This window comes from Periplaneta americana, chromosome 12 (assembly GCF_040183065.1).
Source record: "Periplaneta americana isolate PAMFEO1 chromosome 12, P.americana_PAMFEO1_priV1, whole genome shotgun sequence".
NCBI lineage: Eukaryota > Metazoa > Arthropoda > Insecta > Blattodea > Blattidae > Periplaneta > Periplaneta americana.
Window position 1 is genome coordinate 70,884,087 of NC_091128.1, and position 21,209 is coordinate 70,905,295.

The following is a 21,209-nucleotide window of genomic DNA, read 5'->3' on the forward strand; positions in this document are numbered from 1 at the left end:
TTTTTTTTTTCTCCATAGTGTTTTCATGCCAATTTCGCAGAAAAAGATACGACATTCGTCTTTTTTTTTGCTTACAGATGTTGCATTCGATCTCTGTACGTAATCTTATCTTAACTAAACTACCATTCGACCCAAGAATGGTATTTAATATTCATCCACTCGTCGGCAGTGGCGGAATTACGAGATTTTCATTGTGTGGGGATGCATTTTTACCATCTCTTGGATGCGACATAATAGGCTATACCAAATTTTAACCAAGAGGACGGAAGAACACTTGGTGTTCAATTTTAAATGGGTCTTCGATGTATGCCGATAAGCTCACCACCACGGAGCAAGTTTGATCTTCAAGGCATAGGTAAACTATGTAGGCCATGCCTGTTGTTGACATTGTGTAACTCATTTTTTTTGTCAACAAATGAATGCAGACGTGTATTAAAAATTACAAACAAATATCCTAATTGTTACAATCGAACTTCATTTAATTATGTTGAATATTTCTAAGAGCGAACAAAGCTTTACAAATTTAGGCTATTGAAACTTTATTCTATACAGGAGTTTAGTTGGAGAGTATCGTTATGAACTTATGATATTGATCATTGCGTAAATACATTTCTGGCCAATTGATCACAATTCCAGCAACTTCCTAGATGAAACATTGTTCACAGGCAAATTCAATAGGTTATATTTATTTTTTGTTCACGTGACAAAATAATACGTGTTTTTAAAAACTGACACAATTTAAATAATTAAAATACTAATTACGAAACTTAGACATTCGGAAGTGCCACAAATCAATAAAATCGTCTTGTCCTTTTTAGGTTCGAGAAAAAAACTATGACGTCACGAACGCAAAAACAAATGTCGGAAGCTCCTATTCAAAATTGAAAACGGGATATTCTTTTTGTGTAAGTTGTAGATTCATTTAAAAACAAACTTACTATGAATTCATTGTGAGACTCTCGTATATCGCCCATTGAGTAGTGTGTGATGTGGTTGTGTGTACTGTACATGATTATCTTTCTTAGCTGGCATTTAGTTTATCTGCTTTTATCTTAACCGAATGTTCAGATAAATATCAACTCCCAGCGAATATTAGAATTGCATTGAAAATATTGATCGCTTTTTCCTGAAATCGTTTTCTATTGAAATCAAAACAGCTGAGTTCCGTAACTGGGCGTCCTAGACCGTGGAGTGATTAAGAAGTCATCATCCTCTGCCTTTGGCCACATTCCTTCATGTGGTCAGCATAATGTGAGTTCACAAAACAAGAGCCAACACCAGTCTGCGATGCTATTGTGGTCAGAAACGTTTCCGCTTCAGCCATAGTGGAAGACGTAATATATGAAGTAGGCTTATTGTGATTTATTGCTCGCGCTAAGATCCTTGACTCTGATGTCGTGGGTTCGAATCCCGTCTGCGCTATGGATGTTTGATGTCCTATGTCGTGTTAGTCCCGTTATACGTACATTATTTGCATTAAAATAAGTTTGTCTAGTGTGTAAGATAGGAAGTCATCTGCTGCTATTTCTGTTGCTTATTACCAGGGGCAGGTATTTATGGAGATTAATTTTATCATTTGTGTTTTTTAATATTGGTGTCGGCGGATATTGTTTGAGATTAATTTGTACTCTTGGTGGAGATTAATGGAAATTTTGGAAAATACAATTATTTTGGAATTGGAGTATTAACTGATTATGAATATTACTTTTCAAATAATTATCATTAAAAGTTGGATTCTGGTAATGATGCGGTATGGCCAATAAGACAATATTTGTTGGATTGAGACTGTATTTAACACACATTTATTAAAAACGAAAAAAAACTTGCAGTCCTCAAATTAACACTTTCAAATTATTAGTGAAATGTTGAATTTTCCGTCCCCCCCCCCTTTAACAAAATTCTGCATACGCCACTGACTTCACTTAAGCCAAGTTTTGGATTGTTTTTTGACCTCCATCTCATCTAGGCTAAAGACTTGCCTAAAGATACATGACATTGCTACTATTGTTACTATTATTATCGCTATTACTAATACTACTAAGTATAGGCTATAGTAAAGTTAGTAACATCGCTATTGTTGCAAGTATTGCAAATACTGTTGTTGCTAATGTTGCTGCTAACACCAGTGTTATTGTTGCTAATACGGTTGCTATTTATGCCAATACTATCATTAATACTATTGTTGCTAATACTAATATTAATTACTGTTGTTACTAGTACTACTATTAATACTGTAGTTGCTAGCACTACTATTAATATTATTGTTGCTAATATTGCTATTAATACTGTTGCTAATATTGTTATTAAAGCTATTGTTGCTTATATCACTACTAATGTTGCTAATGTCACTACTAATACTATTGTTGCTAGTATTACTACTAGTACTATTGTTGCTATAATTTCTACTAATACTATTGTTGCTAATATTACTACTAATACAACTATTAATACTATTATTACTATTACTAATACTGATACTATCGTTGCTAATATCATTAGATTCATTACCAATACTGTTGTTGCTAATATTACTAATATTGTTGCTAAGACTACTACTATTGTTGCTATTACTACTACTGATACTATTGTTGCTAATATCACTACTAATGCTACTGTTCCTGATACTGCTACTAATAGGTTTACTCTAGTTCTTTCTAGTTGGTTATTTAACGACGCTGTATCCACTACTAGGACTCTTGCTGTTAATAGCCTACTAATACTAATAGTCTACCATTATCGCCAATACTATTGTTCCTAATACTACTAATATTATCGTTGCTAGTAGCCTGTTACTGTTACTATTACTACTGTCAGTATAATTATTGCTATTAGCCGTATTAGTATTCTTCGGAATGTCTTTGTTCAAGAATTTCTTAGTCTTAAGTTTTTTTAGTTAATATATAACGTACTAAGAGTTATTGTTGAAATAGGTTCATACCTTGGGTATAGTCTGGCTTTATTTAATTGCCTGCTTAATAATTAAAACAAAATATTTTCAATGTGTCCCGTATACTTAATATCCTAGTCCGTTGTTTCTCGTAATGGATCGTAAAAATCCCAGTTCGTCGCCTCCGATCTACCTTTGTCCTTTTATCATCGTCGAAGTGTTCTCCTTTTCCATACGGACGAAAATGTTTGGTGTAAGAGTGGTAGGCCTGTTTACGTAATGTATATCAAACAGCACGTGCTGATGTTTGTTAATACATTTTCGAACCGCGTTTTGCGCGAAATATTAAAATTCAGCGACTTTCACTCGGCCGCGGGCCGCGCGGTGGGGACATTCACCTTCGCGAACCTCGGCTAACGGATGGTAACGGTACACGGCCCGTGTTACTGCTGCCTGCTTCCACTAGTGGCTTACTACAATGCATTCACACTATAAATACACTTTCTGCAGTTTGCACTGCAAATAGCGCCTCTTGCGCTAATTGTCTAAGGCATTTGATCGCCCAGGAATTTGTAGGTTACTTGTGAATCTGACAGACTTGTCCACTCGCATCACCCTCATACAATGTACAGGCTTTGTTGTCGTTCAAATTGGCTTTCTTGGTGATAGTAGTATTATTTTGACGACGTTTTCAACTGTAGAAGTTAAGTTGAGATACAACATGAGCAGAGAATGACCGACAGCTTTTGCCTGGCGCACTCTTTCAGGGACACATTTATGTGCCGTAGTCCTAAATCTACGACAAAGGACACACAGCTTTACTTCCTCCCTGAGGAAGCCATGCTTGGAATTTTATAGACCATCAAAATCCATCTCCTCGCGTAAATGTAAACTGGTGAATCTCAGATCCAACGATCGCCATGGTAACTGGGGGCAAGTTGGCGCTATGAAAGAGGCGACTTTAGATAACATTACAGAACAAATAAATATATTATAGTCTTAAAACTCCTAACATATTATGTTATTTCTTAGAAATATGTTTGGAATTACTAGACATACATACATACATACATACATACATACATACATACATACATACATACATACATACATACATACATACATACATACATACATACATACATACATACAAGTAACTAGGGCATTCGAAAAGTAACGGCGACATAGTTACTGTTTCACACTAAATTTATTTGGGTTACTTTTGACATTACATACATATTATGTATCGAATCCTCCCCTGAGCACGAGAATATACTGTTTCGGGGAAGTGTTAGAATTTTGTTAATTTACAATTTCTTTGCATTGTATTTTTCTGGCAATAAAATTATTATTATTATTATTATTATTATTATCATCATCATCATGATCATCATTATTATCATTATTAAATATAGTCTCCTGCCATGTCAACAATACGTTGTCAAATTCTTGGAAGACGCCAGACTCCGTTTGCAGTAGCATTTCTGGATATCAGTGTCACTGATCAATCTAAAGCTCTTCGGATGTAAACTCTTGATTGAAAGTGAATGTCTTGCGTCCACCCAACTTGCAATAGTTCAGTATGATAGGACTTCTCTCCCACAGGCTTCTTGTAATGCCCTAAAGCACTGAGTTGCATGTTTTTCTCTTGCAACTTGGATTTTTATTAAGCACCTTTGTTCGTACCTTTAGGGCTGTATTGATTACTACAAATCAGAATGAGCCACTGAATTTACAAAATATGGCTACTTCGAGACTTTCAATATTGCAAATTTATGAAACAATCACTGCTCTATTTACATAATACAAGATTTCAATGGTCACCACTAGGAGCACTGATTTATAGCATTGTTGCCATTACTTATCAAATATCCTTACATACATACAAATGGCTTTTAAGGAACCCGGAGGTTCATTACCGCCCTCACATAAACCCGCCATCGGTCCCTATCCTGAGCAAGATTAATCCAGTCTCTACCATCATATCCTACCTCCCTCAAATCCATTTCATATTATCCTCCCATCTACGTCTCGGCCTCCCCAAAGGTCTTTTTCTCTCCGGCCTCCCAACTAACATTCTATATACATTTCTGAATTCGCCCATACGTGCTACATGGTGTGCCCATCTCAAACGTCTGAATTTAATGTTCCTAATTATGTCAGGCGAAGAATAAAATTCATGCAGATCTGCGTTATGTAACTTCATTGTCCTGTAACTTCATCCCTCTTAGTCCCAAATATTTTCCTAAGCACCTTATTCTCAAACATCCTTTACCTGTGTTCCTCTGTCAAAGTGAGAGTCCAAGTTTGACAACCATACAGAAGAACCGGTAATATAATTATTTTATAAATTCTAACTTTAAGCTTTTTTGTGAGCAGACTGGATGAGAAAAGCTTCTCAACTGAATAATAACACGCATTTTCCATATTTATTCTGCGTTTAATTTCCTTCCGAATATCATTTATATTTGTTACTGTTATTCCAAGATATTTGGATTTTTCCACCTAGTATGTCAAATGTTATTAAATGAGCAATTCTTGTATCTTTGTAATTTTATATATAAAACGGGTCTAAGGATTTTGATGAAATGAGGTGACTCTACGGTCTTCAAGTGCGAAAAAGCGATTTAGTTAGATCTCGACTCTGGAAAAACTCATTTTGGGGGGTTAAATAACCGGATAGATCTCCACGAACGAATAATCTATTACTAATAATTAAATAAATCTAAGCAACATGTTAACAAGTCAAAGAAAATTAATTTACGAAACAGTAATATTTGAATGAATCTCTGTTTAACCCCTCGATCGCACCCTCAGCGCCGCGATGAATTGCGTATCTAACTCTACTAAGCTTATAGAGAAAGAAAGCAGTGGTAGTTACCCCGACAACACGGAGAACTTCTACACCGTAAAAGAATAACTACACAGCAGAAAGTTCTCTGATTCATATTAGAATTGATTAATTTTTTACTTAGTATTACAATCTTTGGAAATAACATAGCAATATATAGCGATGGTCGGTCGGTCTTCAATGCGCTTTGCATAATTTATCATTATTATGTTTTATGATTTCAGTTTTTGCCCAGAAAATAATAAAATTGTATCAAAAGTTATTTCCTTTAAAGCAAACAAAAAATAAGCTGATCATTCATGATTATTTCGATGTTGAGTCTTAATTAATTTATCTCTGTTTCGTCTAACGTTATTGGATAATTTTGATAATTTTGACTTAGTATTACAATCTTTGGAAATAACATTGAAAATTACAAAATTGTTTATGCTTTCAGCCCCCTTTCCAGGTAGGCCTGCAATACTTAATAATAATAATAATAATAATAATAATAATAATAATAATAATAATAATAATAATAATGTATTTATTTAATCTGGCAGAGCTAAGGCCAGTAGGCCTTCTCTTCCGCCCAGCCAGACTCTAATTCTAATTGAATACAATTGCTTACATAGTTATTACATCTAGACCATAAAACAACATGAAAGTAAATAATGAAAGTTGGATAAGTAATGTTAGTGTGACAATAATAAACATTGGTAAGAAATAGTTATAATAATAATAGTGAATAATAATAATAATAATAATAATGAGATAATTTAGACATTTATCTGTGATATATATAACAATTAAACAATGAGAAACCTGAAACAGCTATTATTGTTAACAAGAATTGTTAGAAAAATATTTCGTATTACATAATTAACACATATTCTCCTGTACTTAAGAAAATATTCTTATATACGCACTCAATTAATGCATTCCAAAAGAGATTGACGACACACTACCAGTGGTTCTAGTCATGTTTTATTAATAGTACAAATTATTAGCAAACTGTAAACGAAATAACAACCTTATATAGAATGTGATATTGAAGTCTGAAACCTTGAAAAGTAATATTTGTACAATATCGCTAAAAGCACAGTTCAAGACGTCGATGTTGCCTACGAAGAAACGAAGATAGTCATTATTACATTACATGAGGTTTCTAAACGCGAGGCCCACAGTTGTGGCCTGCTTCCTTCTTCTTAAATATCATGGGAGAAACCGCGAGCTTCTTCTACTGAAAGGGAATATGTGTTATTTGCACAGTTTGGGTAATGCATTAGAAAGTCCAAGTAAAACATTGTTTATTCTGCAGTAGCCTACAGTATTACGGATCTTTCTCGCGTCCCGTTACGCAAGACAAGCATTTCTCCCCAGTCCGCTGATCCTACGCGTTTTTGTACCTGTGTCGTCAGTTTTGTCTGAATTCACAACTTGATTTGTGTACGCGTCAGATGGTAGGCATTCAGAGCAATATCGCCCTCTTTTTCTGTAAATATTGGCGTGTATGTAGGGCATGGGCACGCCGTTAGCTGAGCGGCGAGAGCAGCGAGTTTCCACGCAGGAGAGTTAGTTCAAATCCCGTATGGGGTTCATGTGAAATTTTTGTTGGATGGGGGGTATGTAGACCACTTGGGGAAAAGGCAGCCAGGACTACAGCACGGAATTTTCCACAATTACTTTATTTGTTACATTTACCCTTCAAGATATCTAAAATACCGTATTTAAGTAAAACAAACTCGCGAAATTGGTATCATGTGAGAAATATGTAAATAACCATAAATATACCCCGTCTATCGCAAGAACTACGAAATATGCACCAAAATTTTATCCAATATTGTTAAAAAGCACGTTTGTGGCTTTAGTTTTCAGTTAATTTGTCAATGGCTTGGTAACGCCAATAATTCTGATTTTTTTTTCTATGGATGTTTTGTGCACTCACTTTTACTAGTTTTAAAAGGTTAGGAAAGGAATAAAGTGTGAGGATCAGACTAGAGAAGGAAGTAAAGTATAAAACACACGGCAGATAAAGGTGTGTATCTCTCTTGCTAACGAAATAGTAATATGCGTTACAAGAGCGGTATGTTGACGTTTTCATGTTCGAGGAAAAGATTGAAAAAGCGAAACGTAGTTGAGCTTTTTTAATTTCCGAGAACATGAAAACAAACATACCGCTCGTGTATCGTACATTATTTTGTGCGAAGATCGTTTATTACATACCTGAAAGACGAATTTCTAATTAGTTGCAATGAAATCTCCATGTTGGTTTCTGTTTAATGACGCCAACTTCGGAACACCAAAATATCTTTCTTCAACATTGTTGCCGTAAAATGTTTTCTGTGTTTACTATACTCCAGCAGGCCGTGATATACGTCTGTCTTTTTTTCCCCCGGTCTATAAATGAGAACTTAAAACAAACGGTAAGGTTATGTAATGATTTATTTTTCATTTTAATATTTTAACAATATTATTTATATAACATATTGCAGTAATAACATCAGCATCTGGAATCTCGTTGATTTTTTCACGGCTTCCTTAATGTTACTTGTATCAGGAATGCAATAAGTTTCGTGGAGTAGTAGACTTTACTTAATTTTTGCAAATATTTAAAAACAATATTTAACATTGCAATTTAGGTGAAATTGCAGTGGTAAGTTTCCAATTTATAATTATTACTATGTTAAACGTCTCTAAAAATAATATGTTAAAAGCCTAAAGCAGTAAAATGAATGTCGCGCTTAAGCGGTAAGAAGAGGGAAATTGTTGTGTGTGTTACGTTGGGAATACTGAATGTGGTATTTCACACTTACCGCGTATTGGTTCTGTGCGGAAAACAAGCAAATACGCACGATCTCGCACAAAAAAGATTTATTTCTGTAGCCGACTACAGAAGCAGTATGCTATGGGACGGAAGCTATATTTTGAGACGAGAAAGTTTTGTGGGGAGCTAGTAGAGGGCCACAGTGAATTTGGTGTGAATTGTTTGCAGGCAGTGTGGTTGCCTGGATGTAATTTTGACAATAAGACGGGCTTTATAAGTAGATGAAAATGTTCATTGACCATCACACAAATCTTCGTACGAACTATGTAAAAAAACATGCTTAGTTTATATTTTGGTGATATTTATTTTAAAAGTAACACATGTTTTATATTCAGTATAACATAATACAATTTAATTGTCTACTTATTTCATGAAATACCTACCGAAATGATGGCAGGTTTAATACCGTAATCACTCATTTTATTTCACCAAACAATACGGTTCCCATTTATGAAATAATAATAATAATAATAATAATAATAATAATGATAATGATAATAATAGCCTTGGTAGCGTAGCCGGTATAGCGCTGACCTTCTGTGCTCGAGATTGCGGGTTCGATCCCGGCCCAGGTCGATGGCATTTAAGTGTGCTTAAATGCGACAGGCTCCTGCGGGACAAAATTCCGGCACACCGGCGACGCTGATAGAACCTTGGCAGTTGCGAGCGTCGTTAAATAAACCATAATTTAAATAATAATAATAATAATAATAATAATAATAATAATAATAATACTTCAGTAACATCTTAGACGCCGTAACTATTTATAATTAATTACTCCAGCATTAATTACACATTTCTAGCGCTTTCAGGAATGTCTGTCCAAACATTTTCGTCCAATACATTTCGTCCAAATTTCTATGACCAACACATTTAAGTCCAGTGGAATAAGTCCATAGCATTTTCGTCCAAGAGTAAATTTTGTGCAGAAAATTTTAGTCCACAAAAATTTAGTCCAATATACATATTGTCCAATCGTGATTGATTTTGGATATTCAGATGCTAGAAGCATATTTTAAACAAATGCCAACAATATCATACCAAATAATGGAGAACTCAAAAATGGACAGGTGTTGCTAGGGAAATGCATACATTAGTTTTACATAACATTATCAGGTATGGATTCCAAAGTAATTACTTCAAAAATGAACAAACCATTGCTCATAAAAGACAGCTACTGTCATCAACAGTAAGGATCGAACCAGGATATATTGGCGATGTGAGAATCGGTCAACCTGTAATGAAATTACACAGCAACCGGCAGAACTCAGAAGATGGAAATTAAAGAAGGAAATTACACTTCCTAAGAAATAACTGCAATGAACGCATGTTCTTTATTCTTTGAAATAACTGAAAAGAAATCTCATGTTTTATTTCAGTGATTCTTTTTTTGTAATGAACACAGCTACGAAAATTTCAAGTAAACGAATTTGGACTAAATCGGGTAAGGACAATATATATATATTTGATGCAGGACAAACATAACTGGACAAAGGTAAAATTAGGACCAAATTACGAATGGACGAAAACGTAATGGACAAACATTCTAGCCATTGCAGCCTTGAAAAGTGCTGCAATGACCTTCGGACAGAGTCATTCAGTGTCCGGAATTGCTGTCTGTTCGTGTGACAGTACCAGAATGAACATGGCATGCGGCGAGTTTTTGCGATCAAGGGTCAAGAACTGGCGATATCTCGAGGGTGAAGGGTCATATTTGCAATTCCATCAGCAAGTGTCAGAATCACCGTGAAATGGCAAGCTTGTTCCACTAATCAAATAACGGTGACGCCATAATCATTTAAGACCCAATAATTGGATTCATAAAGCGCAACAAAATGAAGGTTTTTTTCTACAACACTCCATGCTTCAGTTTCGTGTTTCTGTGTATATTGAGATATTCTCATCGTGCGAGAAAGATTATGAAAGAGCTGGATTAAAATTTAAGATTAGTTAATTTAACGCTTTGAGAGTTCTGATCACGTAAGGTCAGAAATAGCTGTGGATAAATCTATTTTAGAATGCCTTCAACTTTATTGGATGTCACTTCATTTATCAAAGGCACGTAGACATAGAAAAGTAGCTAAATTGTAGTGTATCTCTAGAAATGAAATTTAATATAGAATTTTTCCAATGTTAGGATATTTTATAAATCATTGACTTGTGTTATTTCTTTTGTTAATCTCGTTAACAAAAGTTAATTCACAAAAGAATGGAGTTTATTTATGTAAAACTGGTTAATATACAGAGTGTAGGCCACCGGCATAGCTAAGGCGCTTGCCTGCCGATCCGGAGTTGCGTTCGGGCGCGGGTTCGATTCCCGCTTGGGCTGATTACCTGGTTGGGTTTTTCCTAGGTTTTCTCCAACCATAAGGCAAATGTCAGGTAATCTATGGCGAATCCTCGGCCTCATCTCGCCAAATATCATTTCGCTATCACCAATCCCATCGACGCTAAATAACCTCGTAGTTGATACAGCGTCGTTAAATAACTAAGTAAAATAAAATAAATAAAATACAGAGTGTAACGAAAAAAGTGGGAAAAACTTTCAGGTATTGAGTTCTCATATACATATAGAAGAAAAGATGTTTATATCAACATGGGTACGAAAATGCTTGGTTCCTCAGTAGGGCTTGCAAGTATGATCATAGTGCAGTCCAGTATGTTTGTTTGCTGACATTATTATGATGCATCCTGTTTACATTTACTTACACTTAGATGAACTGTTCAAAATGTCCATTTCCTACCTCAATAAAAGCCGCAGCTCATCGTCTCATCGAGTTTCGCACATGCTTGGCCTCCATGTTCACCAGATCTCAACCCATTGCACTTTTTTTCTGGGAGGTGGGGCACTTCAAACAATAATAACCAGCGAATAGGGATTATAAAGAATGGACACTTCGCGTCGGTACCTTTGATGTAGCCGTACTGATTTCAATGACCTTCAAGCCAGCTAAAATGAGGTTCTGCTTTCTCCCTAGAGTTGGCGCTGACATCACACCAGCTAGCAGTCGACACATATAATTAATACATCTGGGTACATTATGTACTCAAATAAAATAAATTGGATCCATAAAATATTAAATCCGTCATTAACTGTAATGTCTAAACTCTAGAGTACCTTTATAATGAGAGTTGAGACGTTGACCCCAACAACAATTAAAATATGTAATGATTTGATAGCGCTGAAAATGGAAAAAACAAAACTCTTACGAGAAGTAAAACCATATACCTATATTATATTATATACAAATATTAAATGAATTCGATACTTAATTTTATAATTTATTATATTATTTTATAATATAATTTATTATTTCTGAAATATAAAATATTATTATTACAACTAGTTTGTCACTGAGAAATAAGGAAAAGCTGTTAATTTGAATTTATTTGAAGCAAAGCGTTACTGGATTATGCAATAACATAGGCGATGTTTGGATCCTGTGTCTCAATTCTATTCTCAATTATTATCTTAGCGTATGCTCGATTACACTAACCTCTAGCGCTTGAAAGTGGAACTAAACGCTGGCGCACAGAGAAACAAAACACAGGAAAATTCGCTCAGTGTCCATTCTTTATAATCCCTATTCGCTGTAATAACTATGCCAGAAATTAGGGAGCATGTAGGGCAGTGGCGTATACTGGTTAAAAGGGTTTGGGCTACCGCTGACCCTATTATTACACAAAATATATCTAACAATTACTTTAATTTTAATTACTATGGTAAAACTAATAATACAAAATTATTACATTATGTTATATTATAAACTTTTTCCTTTGTAATTTCCTTGGGCTACCGCCGGTAGCCCCGGTAGCCCGCAAAATACGCCCCTGATGTAGGGAGATTCCCGTTCTAGTTTTATCATGTCATTGGTTTCATTGTAAGATGTTAAAATGTGTGTTGCAGCCTACGGGAAGGTTTTCCTGGTGCGCAAGATCGGGGGCGTGGACGACAAGCGCCTGTACGCCATGAAGGTATTGCAAAAGGCAACGATCGTGCAGAAAAAGAAGACCACGGAGCACACCAAAACGGAGCGCCAGGTGCTGGAGGCAGTGCGACTGTCGCCCTTCCTCGTCACATTGCACTACGCCTTCCAGACTGACGCCAAACTTCACCTCATACTTGGTGAGTGGTATTAATGTCTGTTCTTATTTAATACATTGTGTCAGCTCTCATTTGAAGCTCATTATTATTATTATTATTATTATTATTATTATTATTATTATTATTATTATTACTATTAATATTATTATTATTATTATTATTATTATTATTACTATTAATATTATTACTATTACTATTATCATTATCATAAAATGTAACTGATTAAATTAACAAGCGACTCCAAATAAACAAACAGGACTTGTTATTCTATATTGAATCTACTGAAGAACAAAATAGTTTCAAGGAAATCCAAATTGACCATGCAGATCTTACCTATGCATCTGAGAGAAAAAGGTAAACTTAAAATATTTCAAAGGAAGATGTTGAGGTAAATATTTGGACCACTTCAGTATATTAGCCGAAAATGAAGAGTCAGAAAAGATTAAGAAATGTAACGTTTATATGAACGTCCAGATGTACTGTAACTGCAAGGATAGGCCTAATAAGGCATGTCAAAGAAAAATTAGAAAAGTCACATAAGAAAAATCGCTAGGAAGATGATCACTAAGAAGACGACGTATGAGAAATTTAGACTACACGGGGACAAATTTGCAAATAGCAGGCATACATAACTGGAAAAATGTTTGTTTGGATAAATAATGTGGCACAATATTGTTTATTTCACAGCGAAAAGCCTTCACGGCATGTAAAAATAATAATAATAATAATAATAATAATAATAATAATAATAATAATAATAATAATAATAATGTTTGGACAGAGTACTCCGACACAATATTCTTTCTTCTGCTTCTACGAAAAGCTTTCGCTACTTGTAAAGATGATGATGATGATGATGATATTTAGGGCTGGCGGTTTCTGATCCTAAAGCTAGAAGCTGATGTTAGGCCTACATTTACTATTGATAACAAGGGCAAGGGAAGATAATACTACACAGTTTAAGAGTACTGTTTGAAATCAGTCAGAGTATAGTAAACAATGGCAGGCAGCGCGAATATATGGACTATGAGACAATAAAAATCTCACATCGCTCCATAACCACTTACTCGATTCTGTGCGTGTTGTCAGAATATACCGGCTATGTATAACTTAAAACAAAGTATTGGGTCAGAAACCGCCAACCATAAACGATAATCATCATCATCATCATCATGATGAGGGGACGGATGTTGATGATCTAAAATAGCTTAAAAATGACCACTAGAATTTCGTTACATTTACGTAAAAATGTCCTAAACGTTAAAGAAAATATATCTTGAAAGTTGATAAGTGAAAGGCAGGGGACTGCATATAGACAGATAATAAAAAAAATGTTTTTGAAAGAAATCAAAATTCTTCTCTTTCTGTTTTTCTTCTAGTAAAGATAATTCTCAATTGATACAAATTTGGAAACAAAATAAGTATGAACAAGAAAAGCAGTAACTATGATTTGTATATAAAGCTGTTGGACAATAAAACTAAATTAAAAAAATTGTATAAAAACCAGTATGAATTGAATAAAATCGTTTTTAATCCCCCCCCCCCAGCAAAAAAACTATCGGACAAAATTGGCAAAAGAAAAATGTGGAAAATAAAAATTGCATATTTTGTTTTGCTGCACCGATATCATACAATGAATTAGTGTATTTAAAAGTTAAAAAAATTAATTACATTTCATCAAAATCCGTCCCCTAATTATTAGAAACGTGATATTGTTTCATACATAGGCCTAGCTTTCTTACCGTATCTCCCAGCCAGAAGCAGGAAGTTCATAGGCCTACCTACATCCAAGTCAAGGGCAAGCACTGACGCGCGCACAATCTCAATTTTAGCGTAGCGGTAACTGGAAATCCACGCCAAGTTGATTAGTTGTATTTGGAAACGATGATGAGTCAGTCAGCACAACACTATGAAGGAAACGCAACGATGAATATTGTCAAATCAGAGTTACATGTAGTTCCTCGTCTCTTCGCAAGTGACTTCATCCTATTCGCATGTAGTTCCCATACACTTCATACCACATATTAACATATCATTACGGTATTATGTAAAAGCGAATAAAACTTAGTTGGATGTAGAATTATGATTGTCTATAGTTAATTATAGATAATTTCCGTTTATGTGATACCGCTTGTCTACAGTAAATCGCAGATAAAAATACGCCATGGCATATCGTGGACGCAGTAAAAGACTTGAAAGATATGCGTTTGGGAGCTGGAAGACAGGAGAGTTTCTACGAGTCAGATTACCAACGGAAAATAGTTTTAATGAATTAGTATTCAGTTGTTCGATAAGTGATAAAGTGACACTCTCACATTGACCAAAAATGGTAGGTACAATTACCAAGAATAAAATAAGTTTCTTTATTTTTAATTTATCAAGCTGTTTTGCTGTAATATTTGAGAATAATAATAATAATAATAATAATAATAATAATAATAATAATAATGGGTAGAAGTAATATAATTGTGCAGATTAAAGGGTCAATAGAATAGATTAAAATAAACAGAAAACCTATTATGTGTTTTACAATTAAGTGCATGGTTAATTAGAAAATTAGACTGAAAGTCTGCGTAGTTTGGCAACAGCGCGTCGCCTTTCACGTACGAAAATACACACGTACTTGGAATGAAAACAGCAGAGTTCCGTCCCTTAGCCACTTTAGTAGGATTGCCACATTTCCTAACAGCAGGAAATAACAAAAACTTACGTTTTAATACTTTATTTAATATGTAAAAAAAAAGCCGTTCATTTTATTTAAAAACTGCAAAGGGATAAATAATTTATCATCAGCATCTATAACGATAAGAGAGTATTTGATAAGAGTAAAAATCAGAATCGTGAAGATAGTACTTATCGAGTAAAACAGTGTTATTATTTAGGGGAAAAATATTTTTCTGAGAAAAGCTTTAATAAGGTATTAGAATTTTCTATTGTACTCTATTCAAGGAATAAGCTGTTTAAATCTGCACAGTTATATTACTTTCACCCTATATAGCTGTTAACGGAATTTGAGTCTCATGTCAGAATTCCATTTGTCCACAGTAGGTAATTTTCTTCTCTTCTGTTTTTTTTTAATTGACAATATGATAGATTTAAAAGTTCATTTCCACACAATAAATTGAAGAATGTTTTAAATTCTGTCATCATATAAGAGGATTCCACATTAAGAAAAAAGTATTGAGCATTATGTAGCTATTCCATCAAATGACCAGTTGCCATAGAAACGCCTACTTAACACATAGCTTCTGCATTGTAGTATACAAAGCCCATAAAACAGTCCTTTTTTCTTAACTTGAAAATGCTCTATAACCGCCGTCAATATCTTTATCTAGCTAGCATTGTGTTAAGTCAGCTGTTGACCCGTTTTGAACTCACATGAGATATCCAATATTATTTTAATTAGTCTTTATTGTATTCTTCTTTCGGTTGGTATTTTTTTGTTCTAATTTTGGTTGTCTTTGATATCATTTTGCTTATTTTCTGTAAAGCTATGATCAGTTATTTGTCTTACTTTATTCCGGAATTTTTTTCATCATTATTATGTCGAAGAATATCCAATCGTTTTTCTCATATTGGTAGGCTACATATAATAAGTCTATAATATATATTTTATTTACTATATAAACTCATATTTTACACAAACGGCTATCGAAAGAACAATGTTTCTAAAGACAAAAGCTATATACTCGTAAAAATGTCGACATCACTTCTCCGTCTTGGTAAGCAATGGCTGTCTCTGTCTGTCATTACTATCTTCTGCAAAATAAATTCCAGCTAGAATTGCTGAGCTGGAGTTACTCATCAACACGTCTGTAATTGCTTTCATTCACAAGTCATCGTGTATGCTTTACATCAGTTTTTAAGTAGGGTACATCTCAATTTATACTGCCTGCCATCTGTTGTGCAGTTGCCAAACTATCTGCAAGGCCTGCTTCTTCTCCTTTTTCTCGTAATACCCTGGTGACCACGTTCGTGGAGACGTAGCTGCTTGGAAATTTGCAACACACTTATGTACTGCGCATAAGATCTGTTGTTTGTTGAAAATGCGTAATTAAGAATATATTGAATTGATTGAAATTAATCGAGAAAGATTAACATCTTTTTCTCTTGATAAATGAGTTCTATTCAGTCAATACTTCACATAAAAACACAATAAAATATGTTATAAAAACATTTAAACAGATTAAAAACAAACGTTTTCGCCAATTTTGATTGGCATCTTCAGGTCGTGTAGGTCGAATAGAACATGTTATAATAAGTGAACACTTGGTATATAAAGTTAAAAACAGAAGTTCAAACTATAATACAACTTAAAAAGAGAGAATAGAACTTAGCAAAAAGCCACCACGATATATGTTTACATCTGAAGCTCCCAGAGAAAACCCTGGGCTTGCCCAACACAAGATATAACGTAATATGAAATTAATAAAACAATAACCCCAAAAATAAAGGCGTAGTTACGTAATCACTAGAATTTAAAAATCCTTTGTCATTTTTTGTCTTGTAATAAAAGACAGTGTGAATGATCTAAAGACTAAAATATGGTTTAGTGGAAGTAAACTGTTATTTTCTGGTTCTATCAATCAATATTCATTAACCTTATGGCTCTGTAAAATATTTCAGGCTATGCATGCTTTTTGGTTACATTTCTTGATTCTGTTATAAGGGACTCTTCTCCTTTCCCTCCACAAAAGAAAACAAAATTGTGGTAGAAGAGTATACGGTATATGAGGAATCAAAAGAATGAAAACACACAAAATGAGTGCAGTACATGAAAATAGGGAAATTTCGTGTGTGCTATATAGGATTGAAACATGAAATCGTGTTCAGTAACAACATAAAATGCTGAGGACAGCTTCTTTAGTAAAATAAAATTGAGTGAAAGTGTGTTCCCGCCAACTGCGCAGCAAATTGCGGTATCGATCTTCAACTTTTTCGAATGAAACGTCATGTTTGTCGCGACTGCCATGAGGAAAGTCCGCTGAAGTCAACTGTTGCGTCATATTACGACCAATAAAGAGCCAAGAGTTCCACCGAACGAGATCGTTCCTCGAATTGCCTGCACTTCATGGAAGCAGCATCACAATTTATTTCTACGTGTCAGCCTGCTTGCATATTATGCAGCGTTTTATGATATTTCAATACATGCACACTTTTTATGGCGTGCAGTCCGATTAAGACACTTATTGTACAATCACTCGTAATTATTGTCCGTAATTCTCTCTTAACCTCGTCATCTGTGTTGATTTGTTTACATTCTCAGCATGTCTCAAAGACGCCATCAGTAGAAACAGTTCGAAAAACAAGTGAATTCTGCTGAAATATCGTGAAGAAATGTTCGGGTTTCGCAACTATTAGGATGTTGAAATAAATCCACAATGTTGCGGAATTACTGTCAGCTTCTATCTCCTTAAAGCTCGGTATTAAAGAAAAGTGTGTCGTGAAGATGACGCATACTTTCTGAATATGCGTTTTACGCATTTTGAAAATATTGTAATAATAATGGAAGCAATAATATACTACTACTGCTACTGCTGCTGCTGCTGCTGCCATTTAACCTGAAAGCCGTAAGGCCAACCAGGAATAAAACTTGCTTACATACTCATACAAATGCAACAAATTTAAGTAATTACATACCCTATTAGTGTTAAGTTAGAAGCGAGTACAAATAATAAAAACAGAAATAAATAATCGAATAAAATGTACACAATAAAAATAAAAACAAATACAATGGAATACATATTATTGTTAACTTAGAAATACAATTTATATAGTAAAATCGGAAAGAAATAATCGAAATAAAATGTACACAATAGAAATAAAAAAAACACAGTGGAATACATAATTAGTGATAATAATAAAGATTTTTATTGCAAGCAAAAATTACATGCAATAACAAAATTTTACATTACTATTGTTATACTCGTATATGAATATTCTTCAAAATTCGACATTGATTACCAATCTCATATTACAAATTATTGTATAAATACAATGTAACTGGGTCACACCCGAAAAAGCAAAAAGCTTGAGGTCGGGTGTGACCAATAATGAAAACTGGATAGAAGAAAAATTAATAATAAATAATAATCACAACTGTGATTAAACTGTTAACTGTAATTACACATAAAATTTAAAAAGAATAAGAAAAATCGATACATAGCCTATACATAAACATACTAAGTTATGAATACATCACTGTTAAAGTAACAAAAAATAAAGGATAAGAATTTACATGATTATAATTTTAAAAACAGTTCAAGCTCTTTTTTTTTTAAATAATGTGTTGTTTAATACATACATAATCTTGGACCGTAATTAGAACTGTACCTTAGACCTGTTTCAGTCTTACATATAATAAAATCAGAAGTTATCAAATAAAATGTATACTGTAAAAATAGAAACAAAAACAGTGGAATACATATTAATGTTAGCTTAGAAGCAAATACGATTTATATAATAAACTTAGAAAAAATAATCGAATAAAATGTACACAATAAAAATAAAAGCAAACACAGTGAAAAATACATATTAGTGATAAAATCAGAAAGAAATTATCGAATAAAATGTACACAATAAAAATAAAAAACAAACACAGTAGAATGCATATTAGTGTTAACTTAGAAGAAAATATGACTTTACAATAAAATCATAAACAGACAGTCGAATAAAATGAACACAATAAGAATAAAATAAACATAGTGGAATTCCATATTAATGTTAAGTTAGAAGAAGACACGATTTACATAAGAAAATCATAAACAGACAATTGAATAAAGTGTAATAATAATAATAATAATAATGATGATGATGATGATAATAATAATAATGATGATAATAATAATAATAATGATAATAATAATAATAATAATAATAATTCCGTAATAAAAGCAGCATGAGAAAAAACCGAAAGAGGTCCAAGCTCACTCTAGTACTATGTATTTATAGAACATGACATGATCGCGGAAAATCCGATTCGTGGCACCCTCGAAGCGTGCAAGGTGTGGGGGTAGAGGAGGCAAATGCTCGGGGTGGCCCGTCTTCACAGCGCTTGGTGCGCTGCAACCCCTCTCTGGTTCAAATGACAGACGTCCCATTTCTGTGACCCAATTCCAACACGGTACGGCTGACATATTTCGACGGTGACTTCTTACATAACCTCAACACAGTACAGCTATCAGGTGTAGGATTATCTCGCACGAAGCTTCTCTCTCAGTCATGAAAGTGATCTCTACGAACAATTTATATTACGCGATTCACAAGGGAACTTCCCTAAAATCGTAATGGAGTTGCCCAATCAAACCCAGACTCGATAGAGGAACAAAGGAAAAGTCCGGAGATAGAATTTTTATTGCCAGCAACTGTCAGATAGAGCTAATTAGATCTGTTAGTAAAGGAAGCCTGCGTAAGATGGCAGCTGCTGTGAAACAAAAGCAACTTTCAAATAATCCAAAGATCTCAAATGTTTGTGACATCTTATTTGAAATACAGTTTCGTTGTTTGTGGGTCAGTGTATGATTCAGACAAACAATGTTTACAATTATTAATCTGTTTCAAGAAGATGACGCACGCTTTTTCATTGTACATTGCCTGCGTTTCAAAACAATTCTTTCTTTTATCATGTTGCGAATGATGATAGTTTTTCTAGGACTCTTCCCCAAAAGAGATACGAAATCATTTACTGTGCCACCAAATAAGAAGATAAACTTTCGTTTTCCAAAATTGTTTGATATTTTATGTCATTTATAAATTTTGATATTTAAGTAGATTAGGTTTATGTCATCAGTTTGCACACAATCGTATAAAATAGCTTTTCGTACATTGTAATCATTTCTAATATTGTTTTTCCATTTCCATGAATAATATAGATATTAAAATATACTAGTGGTTTATAATCAAATTTTAAGTCTATTCCTTTGTTGTCTATTAAGTAATAATCGACAGCTCTGTCAATTGACTGTTGAAAGCAAACAATATCTTCTTGATTGACGGGGACTAACTTATATAAAAAACGGAAGCAGTGGGTAGGTTGTTTAAATAGAAAAGCGTTCATGGAATCTAAGGCAAAAATAAATGAATAAAAAATAAATATATTTCTGGTCATTTCAGGTCGTAAAAAAATCTTGACAGACATACCATTAAGAAATTCCTCGCCTTATTTTATTGACTTTTCCAAAAGAAACCTTACAGTTGCCCAGTCATCTTGTCATGGTAAGCCTTCGTTGTTTCCTGTTCGAGAAGAGTTATGCAGGAATAGAGACTTCTAAGAGTGCTCTGATTTTACATTAACGAATTTTGATATTATATTTCCCACATATCTGAATATATAGGATGGATGGTAACCTCTGCACCAAAATGAAACTGGTAATAAGATCATGAGGAGAGATTTGAAAAATCTAAATACGTTTTTCTCCAATATTCACCGTTTAGAGGAAAGCATTGTGTTTTTTATGACGCATTTGACAACATCACGGCTGCTGCAATAACTCTAAGCAAGCGCGGCCTGCACTCCTTACCTTCCCCTCCCCCTCTGCTGTACTTAGTCGGTAACACGCGA

General features: G+C 34.0%; 1 protein-coding gene across 1 annotated transcript in view; it reads left to right on the plus strand.

Annotated features, from left to right (window-relative positions):
* LOC138710545 (ribosomal protein S6 kinase alpha-5-like) overlaps nucleotides 1–21,209 on the plus strand; it is a 308,053-nt gene that overhangs the window by 145,369 nt on the left and 141,475 nt on the right. The window contains exon 3 of the mRNA XM_069841517.1: nucleotides 12,452–12,670. Coding sequence (XP_069697618.1) covers nucleotides 12,452–12,670 — 219 coding nt within the window. The remainder of the gene's footprint in view (nucleotides 1–12,451; nucleotides 12,671–21,209) is intronic.